The sequence below is a fragment of the Coregonus lavaretus genome (genome assembly GCF_964263955.1).
Source record: "Coregonus lavaretus genome assembly, chromosome: 1".
Classification (NCBI taxonomy): domain Eukaryota; kingdom Metazoa; phylum Chordata; class Actinopteri; order Salmoniformes; family Salmonidae; genus Coregonus; species Coregonus lavaretus.
The window spans coordinates 73485200-73501529 of NC_139988.1; the positions used below are offsets into that span (position 1 = coordinate 73485200).

The 16330-nt window shown below is 40.5% G+C and overlaps 2 protein-coding genes across 5 annotated transcripts in view; one reads left to right on the plus strand and one right to left on the minus strand.

The window, feature by feature from the left end:
• The window catches only part of kif22 (kinesin family member 22), a 29619-nt gene extending 15303 nt beyond the window's left edge, over positions 1–14316 (minus strand). For both annotated transcript variants that reach the window (XR_014613196.1, XM_084160188.1), the window contains exons 1-7: positions 14121–14316; positions 13686–13878; positions 13306–13433; positions 12459–12613; positions 11883–12092; positions 6551–6947; positions 4013–4121 (exon numbers count right to left, since the gene is read on the minus strand). Coding sequence is in view for 1 of the 2 variants with exons in the window: in XM_084160188.1 (XP_084016314.1) it covers positions 4013–4121; positions 6551–6947; positions 11883–12092; positions 12459–12613; positions 13306–13433; positions 13686–13876 (1190 nt within the window). In the remaining variant the exon portion in view is untranslated. The remainder of the gene's footprint in view (positions 1–4012; positions 4122–6550; positions 6948–11882; positions 12093–12458; positions 12614–13305; positions 13434–13685; positions 13879–14120) is intronic.
• Positions 14317–14563: 247 nt separating this feature from the next.
• Positions 14564–16330, plus strand: part of pagr1 (PAXIP1 associated glutamate-rich protein 1) — a 41485-nt gene continuing 39718 nt past the window's right edge. The window contains exons 1-2 of one of the 3 annotated variants that reach the window (XM_084178577.1): positions 14575–14734; positions 14843–14927. In XM_084178577.1, the coding sequence (XP_084034703.1) occupies positions 14850–14927 (78 nt within the window). In that variant the 5' untranslated portion in view covers positions 14575–14734; positions 14843–14849. Of the gene's footprint in view, positions 14735–14842; positions 14928–16330 lie in introns of those variants that run through there. The other 2 variants (XM_084178578.1, XM_084178579.1) reach the window with 2 other exon arrangements.

Sequence of the window (16330 nt, forward strand, 5' to 3'; positions counted from 1 at the left end):
TGCTCATAGAAGTCTAAGAACCCCAGGGTAACATCAAGGGATGTACAGACCTCTCTTGCCACAATCAATGTCGAAGTGCATGAGTCAACTGTCAGAAAGAGACTACACAAACTTGGCCTACATGGGAGATCAGGAAGGAAGAAGCCTCTGCTCTCAAAAAATTATATCAAGACACGACTGACGTTTGCCAGACAACACCTGGGTAAAGACCAAAACTACTGGAACAATGTGCTCTGGACAGCTGAGTCAAAGGTGGAGTTGTTTGGTCGCAATGCCAGATGCCATGTTTGGCGAAAACGAAACACTACCTTTGAACAGAAGAACATCATACCAACCATAAAGCATGGAGGCGGTGGCATTATAGTTTGGTGCTGCTTTGCTGCCTCAGGAGCTGGCCAACTTGCCATCATTGAGTCAACCATGAATTCCATATTTTACCAGATAATTCTTGAGGAGATTGTGGCAATCTGTCAAAAAGCTGAAGCTGAATCGAACATGGATCTTGCAACAACAGGACAATGATCCAAAACACACAAGCAAAGCTACAACAGAATGGCTCAGAAAGAAGAAATGGCGGGTAATGGAATGGCCGAGTCAAAGTCCAGATCTCAATCCTGTCTAAATGCTGTCGGGGGACTTGAAGCGGGCCGTGCAAAGCCCTCGAACATGACACAGTTGAAGCAGTACTGTAAAAAAGAGTGGGCAAAAATTCCTTCCAGTTGATGTAAGCGACTGATAGACAGTTACAAGAAACGGCTACATCAAGTTATTTCATCCAAATGGGGCAACACCCACTATTGAAGCTATGGGTGTACTTATTTTTTCCGCACTATGGAATTGCATTTCTGTAGATTTTTCATGAATAAATTATTGCAAAGTAGAATCTTTGTGTCATTTGTTAAATTAGTTTACCTTTATCTGTCAATAGTGTTGAAGCGAAGATTACATATCCATCTGTCCAAATATGTACAAAGAAAACTTTCCAAGGGGGGGTACTTACTTTTTCACATGACTAACTAATCTGTTTCATGGTAGTGACAGTGAGTATGTTTATATGCACACTAATAATTCGATATTAAACTGATTATGGCAGATTATGCAGTAGTCCTGTAAACACCTTAATTTGCTTATCTTATTCGGCGTAAGGTCAAAATCGACCTAAGCATACGCCGATTAAAACACCTGGTTTCCTGAGATATATCTTTCGAATTATTAAGACATGTAAACATCTTAAAATCGGCGTTCCAGCAGTGTATTTGATCTGCGCATGTGCTAGTACCAGCCGAGCGAGCCTCCCTCTTTAGCACGAGGGAAGTGTGTTCGGAACAACTGAATGCATGCGTCTTAGAAGTAGTTTTCACATACAAACTAGATGTTACGAACTCAGAATCAAATATGCTTCCCAAAAATAACATGTTAGCTGTGGTAGAACGTTAATTTTGATTGGCAATTTTCTGCATTTATCAGACTGCCATCATGTAGCCTGATTTCAGATGTGTCCATGTAAACAGGGTTATTAGTTCTTCTTGCAAAGCATGTAAACGTTTTAATCGAACTATTATATTAAATCTGACTATGCACACAATAATATGATTATGTGGATGTAACCGCACTCAATAACACTTTGACATATTCCAACATTATAAAGTCAACCTTCTTACAACTAGCTACTTCAAAACTGTTATGTTATTAAGCTTTCAACATACAGTAAATATACCAGTCAAAAGTTTGGACACCTACTCATTCAAGGTTCTCTTTTATTTTTACTATTTTCAAAACTATGAAATAACACATATGGAATCATGTTGTAACCAATAAAGTGTTAAAACAAATCAAATTATGTTTTAGATTTTAGATTCTTCAAAGTAGCCACCCTTTGCCTTGATGACAGCTTTGCACACTCTTGGTATTCTCTCAACCAGCTTCACCTGGAATGCTTTTCCTACAGTCTTGAAGGAGTTCCCACATACGCTGAGCACTTGTTGGCTGCTTTTCCTTCACTCTACGGTCCAACTCATCCCAAACCATCTCCAATTGGGTTGAGGTCGGGTGATTGTGGAGGCCAGGTCATCTGATGCAGCACTCCATCACTCTACTTCTTGGTCAAATAGCCCTTACACAGCCTGGAGGTGTGTTGGGTCATTGTCCTGTTGAAAAACAAATGATAGTCCCACTAAGCCCAAAAGGGATGGCGTCCTTTAGTAGTGGTTTCTTTGCAGCAATTCCACCATGAAGGCCTGATTCACGCAGTCTCCTCTGAACAGTTGATGTTGAGATGTGTGTTACTTGAAGCATTTATTTGGGCTGCAATTTCTGAGTCTGGTAAATAATAAACTTATCCTCTGCTGCAGAGGTAACTCTGGCTCTTCCATTCCGGTGGTGGTCCTCATGAGAGCCAGTTTCATCATAGCGCTTGATGGTTTTTGTGACTGAATGATAGTGGGACTAAGCCCAAACCAGATGGGATGGCGTATTGCTGCAGAATGCTGTGGTAGCCATGCTGGTTAAGTGTGCCTTGAATTCTAAATAAATCACAGACAGTGTCACCAGCAAAGCATCCCCACACCAACACCTCCATACTTCACGGTGGGAACCACACATGTGGAGATCATCAATTCACCTATTCTGCGTCTCACAAAGACACGGCGGTTGGAACGAAAAATCTCAAATTTGGACTCATCAGACCAAAGCACAGATTTCCACCGGTCTAATGTCCTTTGCTCGTGTTTCTTGGCCCAAGCAAGTCTCTTCTTCTTATTGGTGTCCTTTAGTAGTGGTTTCTTTGCAGCAATCGACCATGAAGGCCTGATTCACGCAGTCTCCTCTGAACAGTTGATGTTGAGATGTGTGTTACTTGAACTCTGTGAAGCATTTATTTGGGCTGCAATTTCTGAGGCTGGTAACTGTAATGAACTTATCCTCTGCAGCAGAGGTAACTCTGGGTCTTCCTTTCCTGTGGCGGTCCTCATGAGAGCCAGTTTCATCATAGCGCTTGATGGTTTTTGCGACTGCACTTGAAGATACTTTCAAAGTTCTTGAAATTGTCCGTATTGACTGACCTTCATGTCTTAAAGTAATGATGGATTGTCATTTCTCTTTGCTTATTTGAGCTGTTCTTGCCATAATATGGACTTGGTCTTTTACCAAATAGGGCTATCTTCTGTATACCACCCCTACCTAGTCACAACACAACTGATTGGCTCAAACGCATTAAGGAAAGAAATTCCACAAATTACCTTTTAACAAGGCACACCTGAAATGCATTACAGGTGACTACCTCATGAAGCTGGTTGAGAGAATGCCAAAAGTGTGCAAAGCTGTCATCAAGGCAAAGGGTGGCTACTTTGATTTCTTTAACACTTTTTTGGTTACTACATGATTCCATATGTATTATTTAATAGTTTCAATTTCTTCACTATTATTCTACAATGTAGAATAATAGTAAAAATTAAGAAAAACCCTTGAATGAGTAGGTGTGTCCAAACTTTTGACTGGTACTGTATATAACACCTTGATTAAACAAGGAAATTACTTAGCTAAAGGCAAAGGAACATTTATTTATTTATTTTTGTCATTTAGCAGACGCTCTTATCCAGAGCGACTTACAGGAGCAATTAGGGTTAAGTGCCTTGCTTAAGGGCACATCGGCAGATTTTTCACCTAGTCGGCTCGGGGATTAGAACCAGCGACCTTTCAGTTACTGGCACAACACTCTTACCCACTAAGCTACCTGCCGCCCCACAATTACATATTAGTTATGGTGAACTGGGTCAGGAGTGTAAATTAAGGATGCACTGATATGGACATTGAGCCAATATTGATCATTTCTTGGCCATAATGACCAACACTGACACCAATATGTTTTTCTATAATTCTCGGCTAATACGGAAATGAAGACTGATATATTGTGCAACCCTATTTGCACAACTAGGTTTTCTATAGTTTATGTTGCTATAGTTAATTTTTTGTGTAGGGAAGCTATAGATTGTGTTCAATAGGGAAGGTATCCAACCTGTGCAGCTGTGCAGGCTCCTCCTGGTCGGTCTTCTTCACATTTTTTAGCTTCTTTTTCTGGGGCTCACCAGACCGCCCAGCCTCCTGCTCCTCCCTGGATCTCTTCACTGTAGCACAGAAGGGAGGGGACATCAATGACATTACATATAAAACTTAATGTTGCAAAATCCTGGGGCCTCATTTACAACCACTGCGTTAAATTTAACACCAAGACTGCGCATGCACAAAAAACATTGAGATTTAGTAACTTGGCGCACGCCAAACATACCCATTTCCCGTTATAAAATCAGACCTGTCGTAAAAACTTGCGCGTTATCGAGATTATAACTCGCCCATAATTCACCTTTTATAGTGACAATATTGCCATTATTTGCTGTACATTTTGGACCTACTGGAATTAGGCCAAGACAGTATCTAAAGGAAATAGCAATAGCGAACTTGATCAAATGTCTTTGGGAAGTGTTTCTGAAAGACCAAAACAATTGCAAATTGTTGTGGACTTTTAAACAGATCGTTTGAATGCAATAATGGTTTGCATTCACTTTTTCCCAAACCTAAATATGCTGCACTGCCTGCAAATTCTGAAACATTTTCCAAAGAAAAATCAGAGTAAACTACAGTAGGCCTACTTATAGTGGTAGCCTACACACTTCAATGCAAAAGATCAACTGTCTGTTCACCTGTATGTTATAAACCCCCCTCCCTGTTGGATGCATATAGCAAAAACTATAAATTATAATAGCCTATCTAATAGGCCCAATTAAATGAGATGTGCATGGTCAAATGTTGTATGGCTACTACGGGAATATAAACTCAACCGTCACAACATGACCAGAAATGGTGAAGAATTTATTCTGCAATGGTTATGATATATGTATTATGCTTATAAATTAAATAATTGTCTACTCGAGAAACTTGACATTACAATATTCATACGTAGGTCTAGCTTACAAACATCAATGGAAAGGGTGAAACTTCTACTCAACGTTAAACTGCGCTTCGGATCGCATAGAGCAAAATAATTGAAATAGCTTATCTATTTACTACCGTGACGTGGGTCCAATTAAATGAGAGATGGGACGAATGGTAGCCTATACTAACTTGTTGTAGGCCAATAGGCTACTTCTCGAGTAGTCTATGAAACCACTACAGTCAGAAAAGGTGAGGAATATATTCTGCAATGATCATGGAAATTAAATAATAGGAAATATGCCTATTTCTAATTATTTTTTAATGCAAAGACAAGAAAAATTAAGTTTCACTCTTCTCACTAACGGCAAATGTTTCTCACTAACGTCGAGTTCAGTTTTTATAAATGTCAATTTTCTCAAAGTTCCCAGGTTTTTCTGAAATCTTGGTAAGAGGGTTCCCTCCTGGCTTATTCCCTCCGGTTTCTGGGAATCATCCAACTGGGATTTCTGAAGAACCTTTGAACAGTTTCCGTAATACATTACAGATTACTAGTGTTGCACAGTACTCTGTAAATTCTGTATAAATACAAACTGTTCCGTACTAGAATTTGTTACGTTCGGTACTTTTTTCAAATGTGTCTCACTTGATTGAGAGGATCAAGTCTAAATGAGTGCAGCCCCTTTAAAGCGCGAAGAGCAAAGTGCCTGCTCCATTTACTCATTCATTGCTAGAGCTGTCTGGGCTGCATTGTTAGCTCCCCACTCATGCTGCACAGAAGTTAACACACTTGAATAATGCAACATGGCATGTAGAAATGTTGAAACTGTTCATTACTGTTGGCAAAACAATGTCCATACAGGCTAGAACACTTTTACAATGCAAGATGATCCCGGTAGCTTCCAGCTTTAATTGTAGGCCAACTTTCCTTGCAAGCTTACAGCAGAATTCACTAAAACCTCGATCAATTCTTAGTCTACCTCGACTCACGTCTGGCTTCTACTAGATTCCATAAGCACAGTCAGATTCCACAGCCACATTCTGCCTCGCTAATGAGCCATTACTTTCTTAAAGAGACTGCACACACTTTTATAAAAGAGAATGCTTCTATGCAAATGTTGTTGATCAGTACAATAAAACAATATGTTCTAGCAGTTGCCAATATAAGAAGTCCTAAATGGACATATCATTTTTCAAATGTAATGATACTGAACACAAAAGATGTCCAACGATTGAACAAACAGAGCCAAGTTTATCTGTCTGGATCAAGTGTCATTCTGTGACTTTGGCTAATACGCCTTTTTTGTTGTTGTAGTATCGAGTATCGTGACGTATCGAGATACTAAACCTGGTATCGAACTCAATATTCTGGTATCGTGACAACATTACAGCTTACATATAAACAGCAGGTAGAATTACAGTGATCCCTGCAATGCACATGAATTATTTAAACATAGTTAAACTAACTGAATCACAAATGATACATAAACAATTAAGAACTTCCAGGAAAAAGTGGTGAATCATTTTGGCTCCAAAATCTATAAATCGTGCTGTGCCATATTACTTGCTGTCTGCAATGAATGCTCCCATAATATGAAGACCTCCGACATTCATCACCCTTTCTCACCTTGTACAGACGGCATGGTCACCGTCTCCCGCACGAAGGGCTTGTTGACAATCTGCTTGGACTTTGCGGCAAAGTTGAGTGCTGTGAAGGTCTCAAAGTAGTATGTGTACTCGGGCGCGATGTTGGTGATCATGACCGAGTGGGCCGAGCCACCCAGCGAGTCCTGCAGAAGCCGCGTCAGCTTGCTGTCGCGGTAGGGCACACGCCCACCGCCGGCCACGTTGAGCGAGTCCACCACCTTGCTGAGGGTGAAGAGGGAGAGGTTGATGGCGCCGCTCTCCTTGAGGCGGATGCCCTTGTTGCCCGTACGCCGGTTGTCCTCCGAGCCGGCCAGGTCCACGAGATAGAGCTTGCCTGTCTGCTGCCGGTGCGGGGGGTTGCGCTGGGTCCGCACCACCTGGGGAGAGGGAGAAGGAATTATTAACTTTTATTTATTCAGGGGAGTCCAATTGAGACCAGGGGTCTCATTTTCAATAGTGCCCTGAGGACATAAAAGAAAAGATAAAACTACAACATAGAATAAGAAGATACAATAACAAGTACATTAGAACATCAAACATCACAGCAATCATAAGTAAATCAATCAAAACAATTGCACACCTCGAACTCATTTGTCAAAGTTTTAAACTGCTCTAGTGGCACAAGGAAATCCAAACGTAATGAATTTTGTAAGTGATTTCAAAAATGTGGAGCGTTAAAACTAAAAGCAGATTTACCTAGTTAGGTGGAGACCTGAGGAACCTCAAGAGTTAAGCAACCCTGTGAACGGGTTTGGTATCTCATGTTTTAATTCTTTAAGAACTAAGTTAGGTAAGTGGGAAGCTTGTATAGTATAGCCTGGTAAACAAAAATGTAGTAATTAATTGATCTACAGGTCTTTAAATGAGAACAAGCCAACCTTTTGATACAGGATGCAGTGAGGAGTATTAAAAGTGTCACCTGTGATAAAGCGAAGGGTGCTATGGTAGAAAGCATCAAGGTTTAATAGTAGTGGCTGCTGCAATCTGGTAAATGGTGTCAACATAGTCAAGAACTGGCAGGAAAGTTGACTGTACAATCTGCTTCCTGCTATTTAGCAAGAGGCAAGATCTAGTTCTAAAAAAGAAGCCCACTTTAACATCTTAGCTTTTTAACTAGCTCATCCATATGTTTTTTTAAACATTAAATCTTTGTCAATCCAAATGGCCAGATATTTATAGGCGGGAACCCGATCGATGGGAGAACCATCCAATGAATAAATATGTAGTCCATCAAAAAATTTGAGAATTAGAGAACATACAGTGCCTTCAGAAAGTATTCATACCCCTTGACTTTTTCCACATTTTGTTGTGTTAAAGCCTGAATTTAAAAATGGATTAAATAGAGATTGTGTCACTTGCAAACACACAATACCCCATAATGTCAAAGTGGAATTATGGGGCACTCTGTTCACAACGTTGACATCAGCAAACTGCTCGCCCACACGATGCCACACTGCCAAATTCTCTAAAACGACATGGTGGAGAAATTAACATTAAATTCTGGCAACAGCTCTGGTGGACATTCCTGCAATCAGCATGCCAATTGCACGCTCCCTCAAAACTTGAGACATCTGTGGCATTGTGTTGTGTTACAAAACTGCACATTTTGTCTAGCAATGATCAACAACCAACTTGACAGAGCTTGAAGAATATTAAAAAGAAAATGATTGTACAATCCAGGTGTCCAAAGCTCTTAGAGACTTACCCAGAAAGACTCACAGCTGTAATCACTGCCAAAGGGGGTTTGAATACTTATCTAAATCAAGAGTGTCATATTTTTCATACATTTTTAAAAACAAATATTATAATTTTTCTTCCACTTTCAGAGTATTCTGTCAAGGGGTGTGAATACTTTCTGAAGGCACTGTATATTTAGTCTTGTCCGCATTAAGGACAAGTTTTAAACCAACTAGGGCTTTCTGTAAGGTAACAAAGTCAGATCACAGCTCTAATATAGCCTGGTCAACAGTTGAGGCAATGGCATACATAAGTGTCATCTGAATACAGATTAATATTACAAGTTAACAGATAGACCAATATTATTTATATAATTAGTGAAGAGAACACATCCCAATACCGACCCCAGCACTTGAGTCATTTTCTATTAAAAAGGTATCTTTACTTTTACTCAAGTATGATAAATGGGTACTTTTTCCCAACACTGCTCTTTCGCGGGTAGCAATGTATAAACCTGGCAATGCTTCAACCGCAAAATACTTGCGGCTTGGTAGCTGATATATTTGGGGTCAATTGTGTTTAGCAGCTTTTTGAAACCAGGCTTTTTCACTGTATAGATGGGGACCATATATTTTGCTATGTGATAGGTCACCACATCTTATATCCTTCCACCTCAAACTTTTCTTGTCATATGGAATGACGTTTGAAAATGATGCGGCTATGGTATATTTAAGCAATAAGGCCAGAGGAGGTGTGGTATATGGCCAATATACCACGGCTAAGGGCTGTTCTTATGCATCTTAAGTGTCTGGACACAGCCCTTAGCCGTATATCACAAACCCCTGAGGAGCCTTATTGCTATTATAAACTGGTTACCAACGTAATTAGAGCAGTATAACTAAATGTTTTGTCATACCCGTGGTATACGGTCTGATATACCATGGCTTTCAGCCAATCAGAATTCAGGGCTCAAACCACCCAGTTTTAATGTCTTTTACCAGACGTTTTGGGAGTGGGACAACTGGAAGCATCAGCATCGCATAGTTTCACCCATTCCACTGAGTGTTTCTGTCTCAGGTGCTGGAAGAGGTTAGTTGTGCTGCCACATTTCGTAGCAATTGTCTTTCGACACACTTTGCACAGGACATTGATTTGCTGAACATCTGACCTCTCAAACCCGAACCACTTCCATATGACAGAACAAACATTGATACCATTTCTGGGAATTATTTCATTCTCACAAGTGGCTGAGCTGGCTTCCTCATTGTCCATTTTGGTAGAATGCCTGTTGCTACACTTCATTGGCGTGGTAACAACTTGGGAAAGGCTGTCCAGGATTGTGATTTGTGGACAACTTTTGTGCATGTGCTGTGACACCGTTGGGGCATGGTTTGGTTCACTATGGGCTGACAGAGGGCAAGATGCCACATTTGCCAACGTTATAACGTAACCCCTCGTAAAAACAACAAAACCTTGATTCTTGTGATACAGTCATTTGGCATATTGCACAAAAACAAATTTGAATTAATCAAATTCAATTGATATATCGCCCAGCCCTAGTATCATGTGACAGAGGAAAATATCAGTTAGAAATTAAGTCAGAAAGAGGGGAGATGCATCAACTAGCATGGGTTATTAATATGACTAGGATTATGCCTTTGGCTCCTGGACAATAAAATAACGTTGATTTGAAAACTAATATAACATGAGAAAAATTCTGGTTTCAATGGCATATTAGCCTAAGTGCTTATAAACTAATTCCCTCAACATTTCTATGGTCGTATTTTGGCTAGGCTACTTTGAAACGAGGTAAGACATGCTTAATAAAATGACATAAAACGTCCAGGTTTTAAACAATTAAGTTAATCGTTAAATAGGCCTAGTTTTTGTGTTGTTATGTGTTAACATTAAGACTACGTTACCCAGCAAGCTATGCGAGGGTAGGGGAGATGAAGTATGCCTTGCATGGCTACACAAGGATATTGCTAGCTGAAGTATCTGTTTTTTAAAAGTAGTTAAACCTACACCCCGGTTTGTCATTATACAAGGAACAAACATAAGTTTCAAAATGCTAAGCGCCTCCGCTCAGATTCAAGGTGGGTGATGTGTGGTGCGCAACAGGCACTCTCCTTCACTCTCCAGTCTTGTGACCATTTGATCTGAACGAACTGTGCCTCGAGTATGTCGACAGAATCAAGCCTTTACACGTTAAATGTTAATTATCCTTCATTATATTTGTCAAACATATTTATGTAATTAAAAGTCTCATTAAAGTTTGTCTACATTTTCTGCCGCCTTCCTCATGTCAGCATTGGTTTGGACATGAGGCTGTAGCCAATATGCACATAGGCTTTTTTATTTATGTACGCCTAAATGAACAATAGATTAATATTATTCCAATGTTTGTCTCTCTGATCAAATTCTGATCGGAGTATTCGTTTGATATTGTGATTGATGTTCGATTTTTTGTTACTTGTTCTGGACAGGATGAGACAAGTGTTAATGTCAAGCCCTGATGCGCTCTTGAAAATTGTGTAAATAAAATTAAGTTATCAGAGGCAACTCTCATCTGGCTATAGGCTACCTGCTGAACAGGGCTTACAATAGATTTTATTTTGATTCTTCAGGTTCACCATCAGCAATAGTTTTGGTAGTTTTGCTTTAGGCTAAACAATCAGTGTATACGGTAATCTTGAGATATACAGGGTAAAATTGATAATTTCATAACTGAGGACATAATCACTTTGAGAAGCAAAAGCGGGAGGAGAAAAGAAGCTCACTAAAAACTTCCAAACGGCCAAAACCATTTGATTTTGAGATGGGGTGAAATCCAAAGTTGTGCTACATACACACACAGTATTCAATGGCTATGTCATAGATACTTTTTTTTACAATAAACATTGATACATTACTAGCCCAAACACTTAATCTGCAAAAATGACAAGGGTATTTAAAGTTGAGGCGAGTTGGTTTAGTTATCAGCCGAGTTAGATTTAGCTCAGTACAAATATCTCTCAGCCAATCTGATACTGGCATCAACCAATCCAGATTAAAAATCACCCAATATTAATAATTCAGATTTAGCATAGACCGTAATTCAGACAATTTGCTTACAGCACAAGGCGGAGCGATAAATTCCCACTAGAGTCAGTTGGGCATTATTACCAAGGCCCACATTTAGAATTAGACATTCAAATTGAGGAGGAAAAGAGGAAGGGGAAAATTGGGAGAAGGATAAATGTATGGAAGGAGTATGGAGGGAAAGAGGAAGGGAGGGTGGGGAATCATTTCGTGCTCTATGGCTCTGCTACAGAGATCTCTAAATCTTTGTTCAGACTGCAAAATATGAGTTGCCTTATTCACTAGCCACACTGACTGTTATTAAGGACAGAGGTCTGTACCTCCCCGAGAGTGTCCCAACAGGCATAGCAGCAGCAACCAGAGGGGTGTTACAAGGAGATAATTGTTTTCAGCAACCCCATCCTGGTCTACAGCACTGAGGCCAAGACCTGTTAAGATACTTTATGTAATCTATCTATCCATCTATCTATGTCATGTTATGTATCTAATACTAAGTAATTCATGGGAAACCTGTATCTAAAATATAAACTATGGGAGTTAGTGTGTGTAGAAACCTTGATGAGCAGAATGGCGTGGCTGCGGCTGGAGCGCTGGTTGAGCTTGGTGGAGGCCGTGGTGCGGTTGAGGCTGGCAGGGATGAAGTGAAAGTGGAAGTCTGAGAAGGAGGAGAGGGGCGTGTGGGTCAGGCCCGGGATGAGGATGTTCCTGTCCTTGTCCTCCCGGATGGGCAGATCCTGAGCACTGGGGGACAACAGGTCCAGCACCTGGGACAGGGAAGGAGGCAGGGACAGACCATGAGATGTCAAAACACTGCCATAAAAAGTCTCAATAGAATAAACCCAAATCATTGAGTCAACATTCGTTTCACCTTCTATTCCCTGTGTCCTCCTCTCTCTTCGCCTCATTCTCAAAAATGCATTGGAGAGGATCTAAGGTCCCTCCCCTCTGACTTTCTCCTCTGATGTGTTTTAAGGAGGCGAAGAGAGGAGGCGAGGAACAACGAATTGATGAAGGACATATTTGCAAACACATGAAAGCACTCACGATGCATCACAATAAATACCCGCAACAATTATAACCAAACAAAACAGCTAACATATTTCATAAAACATCAGACCACCCAGTCCTACCTTCTCGTTGTATATTTCCAGGTAAGACATGCCGATGCTGTAGTCCCAGCCTTCGTCCTCCCTCTCCTTGGCTTTCACCAGGTTGAAGACACCTCGGACCGCCCGTGGGATCACCCCTGGCTGCTCCTGACTGCCCAGCATAGTGTGGGTCTTCCCTGGTTGAGGAGGTAGAGAAGCAGGCTGTTGGTGCTGGCTGGTGGATAATGGAGCTTGCTAGCATGCTTCCAGATATAAAATATTGCAGCTAACCACTAATGTTTAGCCATTACTGATCATGCAAATTAGAGTAGTGGTTTTCAACCCGTGATCCGTAGACAGTACCAAATGCATTTATTTAAAAAAAAATAGATTCCCCCCCCCCCCCCCCCCCCCCATTTGTAATAACATGCCTTTAATGTTACATTCACTGCTAAAACAGACTCGAAATTTAAAGGAAAAGGTTGGGAACCTCTGCATTAGAGTATACACAAAGCTGCACATATGTACATCGCTGATGAGCATTAGAGCAGATCTAGAAACATCAATGATATATGCCCTGTGTAGCTCAGTTGGTAGAGCATGGCGCTTGCAACGCCAGGGTTGTGGGTTCGATTCCCACGGGGGGCCAGTATGAAAAAATTTATGCACTCACTAACTGTAAGTCGCTTTGGATAAGAGCATCTGCTAAATGACTCAAATGTAAATGTTATAGAAGAGCAAAAAATGCAGTGGAAGGCCGTATAGGGCCAATCTTATTTTGCGTGAAAGTACTGATGCTTAACCTGAAATCAGCCTGTGGCAGCAACTCATTGACAGTACCTTTCATCGCCCTCAAAAGGAATACATAAAGGAGAGCCCTTTGACATACCAGCTCCTGTTGGGCCGTAGGCAAAGACGCTGGCGTTCTGTCCTTTCAGTATGTGGGGTAGAATGGGCTTCACTGAGGATAGGAACACCTCCTGTTGAGTTGTCTCCTCACTGTGGAAGACGTCAAACCTGAAACCACCACAGAATTTTAAGGGACAGTCAGTGGGACATGTTGCTTGTGGTATTTTGGGCTAGATACCAACACACACACACAGGAACTAACATGGGACCACACAGAAGTGAAAGGAAGCAAGTGATCCATCTGGTCCCCAAACACACCCTCTTCTATGTTCAACCACATTTGGTTTTTAAGCAAGTATGAAAATATATTGGCATGTGATTACTAAAGGTTGAAATTGTATCATGCAAAAAGCCACCGACTGGTATTGCAGAGTCTCTGTGGCGTTCCTCCAGTTGATTATCTCCAGTGTCTCCGTATCCAGTCTTCTGACGCAGGCCCCCTCGCCCTTCTCGTCCTGCTTGTGCATATAGGGCCGTAGGCGCACGGCAACCCGAACCCTGGATGTCTGTTTGGTTCCTTTCACAACCTCAGCCACGCGCTGGGCCGCCATGTCTATGAAACAATAAATGCCCTTTGCTTAGCTAGAAAATGATAAGGAGAGTCGAATAAAGTATTCACACCACCAGTAGCTAGCTAAACGGGCGAATAGTAAAACACGGGTCGGCCAGCTAACGTTAGCTAGCAAACAAGCTTGAAGCACATAGGGTGGTAAACCGCTGGCTATCTTTGTTATTAGATGACGTTAGCCAGTTCAGTTGTCGAGAAACTAGAGCGAATAAAATACTCAACCTTACCGATAGTTTACTCCGGTTCTCTATAAAATGTGGTTTGTATAAAAAGTTCAAGATGTTTGCTCAAATAAATGATGCCAGACTTGTTTGCTAAAAAGGACTTAAACGATCGTAAAATGGCCTTCCGCCCAATATTTTCAAAAGATAGAGCGCACTGGGGCTGTAACCAAACTGAGCCAATCGACACTTCTTCTTTAGTGGGGTTTATCGGCGGTTGGCAACCAATCGACACTCTTGGTCGTATGACGTAAATAATATGACGTAAACTTCCCCCACCACTTCCTCATCCCCAAAATTAAATAGAAAAAATCCCGTAAATGTTGCAATGTACAAGTAAGCAATATAACATAATGTTGGCCTATATGAATATTGTTACCTGAAATCATGAAGCTTGGAAATGAATAATAATGTTTGGGTGCATGGGTTCCTTACGCCCCGCCCACACTGTCTGAGTCTCGTTTCTCCAGAAAATGGCGCTGTGTTTACGTCTGTGTGTCTTTCATCTGCTTAGTTTTGAATGTTTAGACTTTTGATGCATTTATCAATTACTAACCGGTAAGATAATTTGCGTTGTCTACCAGATCTATCTGCGGAAACAAACTGACCATTGGATTAAGGTATCTAACGCAATATCTTGCAATAGTTTCTTACAGTGACAATTCCAATGCATGTTCCTGCTAACTAACGTAGTTAGCTAGCTGACTAAACTCCACTCCCTGGTGAAGGAAGTTTATGATGAACTCCACCAACGGAGTGAAGCAGAGACCAGGCTTTGTGGAATTCAGCTCCGACTACATCGATTCGCCCAAGGTACTTTAAACATGTTTAATTCTGAAAAGCTTAACTTGTACCAATATGTGTCCTCATTGTAGTTGCATGGCTTTGTTTGTTTGCTGAAATCCATACTTTTTCAATAATTGTTTGCTCATTGCTGTTGATCTAAGATGGCAACTCAGCGCAAATGCGCATGTGCCAATTGAATCTCAACAAGGAAACCAGTCCGTGGTTGTATTTGATTAACGTTTATTGAAAAAGTATGGATTTCAGCAAACAAAGAAAGGCACGCAACTACAGAGGATAAGCATAGGTACAAGGTAAGTGTTTCATAATTCAATTATTTTTACGTATTGACCTTCGACTACAATTGATTTGCCTGACTTGAATTCCACAAAGCCTGGTCATCAGAAACTTATTCACCATGGAGTGCAATTTAGTCAGCTAGCATACAGTTGACTTAGTTAGCTGACTTTATTAACATGTAACGTTGATGTGTAGCTAGCCTAATAGAGGCAAGACAAACATATTTTCACGATTTCACTAATGTCATCCAAATTAATCAATCATAGCATATTTTTGGGCTCATTCAGTAGTTTTTACCTGATTTAAGTAGAATTCTGTCCAAATTAATAATCGATATGCTGAAATACATTGTGATATGTTGAAGACCAAGACATAAAATACTCCTATACACATGTCAGATGTGTGCTCAGATGACTTGTATTTTGCTAATATTTGCAAAGCGGTCACTCCAGACTGAAATTGATTAGCTTGCTTTACTGTAATTAATAGTGTGCGCGCAAATTAATCACTCACATCGATATTGTATTGAAATCAACGGAACTTGGAAAATACCCGCGGCAACATTTCCCGTTTAAACTTTTTGATTACTTTGATCAAAACCTCAAATAAACTTGGGTATACTACATATACCAGTCGATAGATGAGGACCTGTAGTAGCCATTTATCAACGTATATCTCTGTGAGAAAATGTTTTCGGTAGAAAGAAGAAGGAAAAGAAAAATAAACAATGCTTTTTCTGACTGGATAATTTCAACAAATCACCACCTCACATCGGTTTTAAAAAGCTACAGGGTTTGGCTTTCATTTGAGCAAAAGCTTAACCCTCAGACGTTTAGGAGGAGCGCCCACATTTTTTCTTGCCACCGTGGTCTGAAAATAACAGTTGCGTTCTAAATCCGTCTACGGACTGGCACATATGAGAAACTGATACTAAACCAAAGATATTGATCTGTTTTAAGCAATCGTTTTTGTTAGCTTGTGATGACTATCAACTTTTATACTAACATTACCAATCTAAGGTAAAAAGGATGTGTATTTCCTGTAATTCTTGTGTGGTGAAACGTTTGTCTGTGTAATGTAGTAAAATGTTCTGTCCACCATGGAGAAATTAGCATAATATAAAATAATTAATA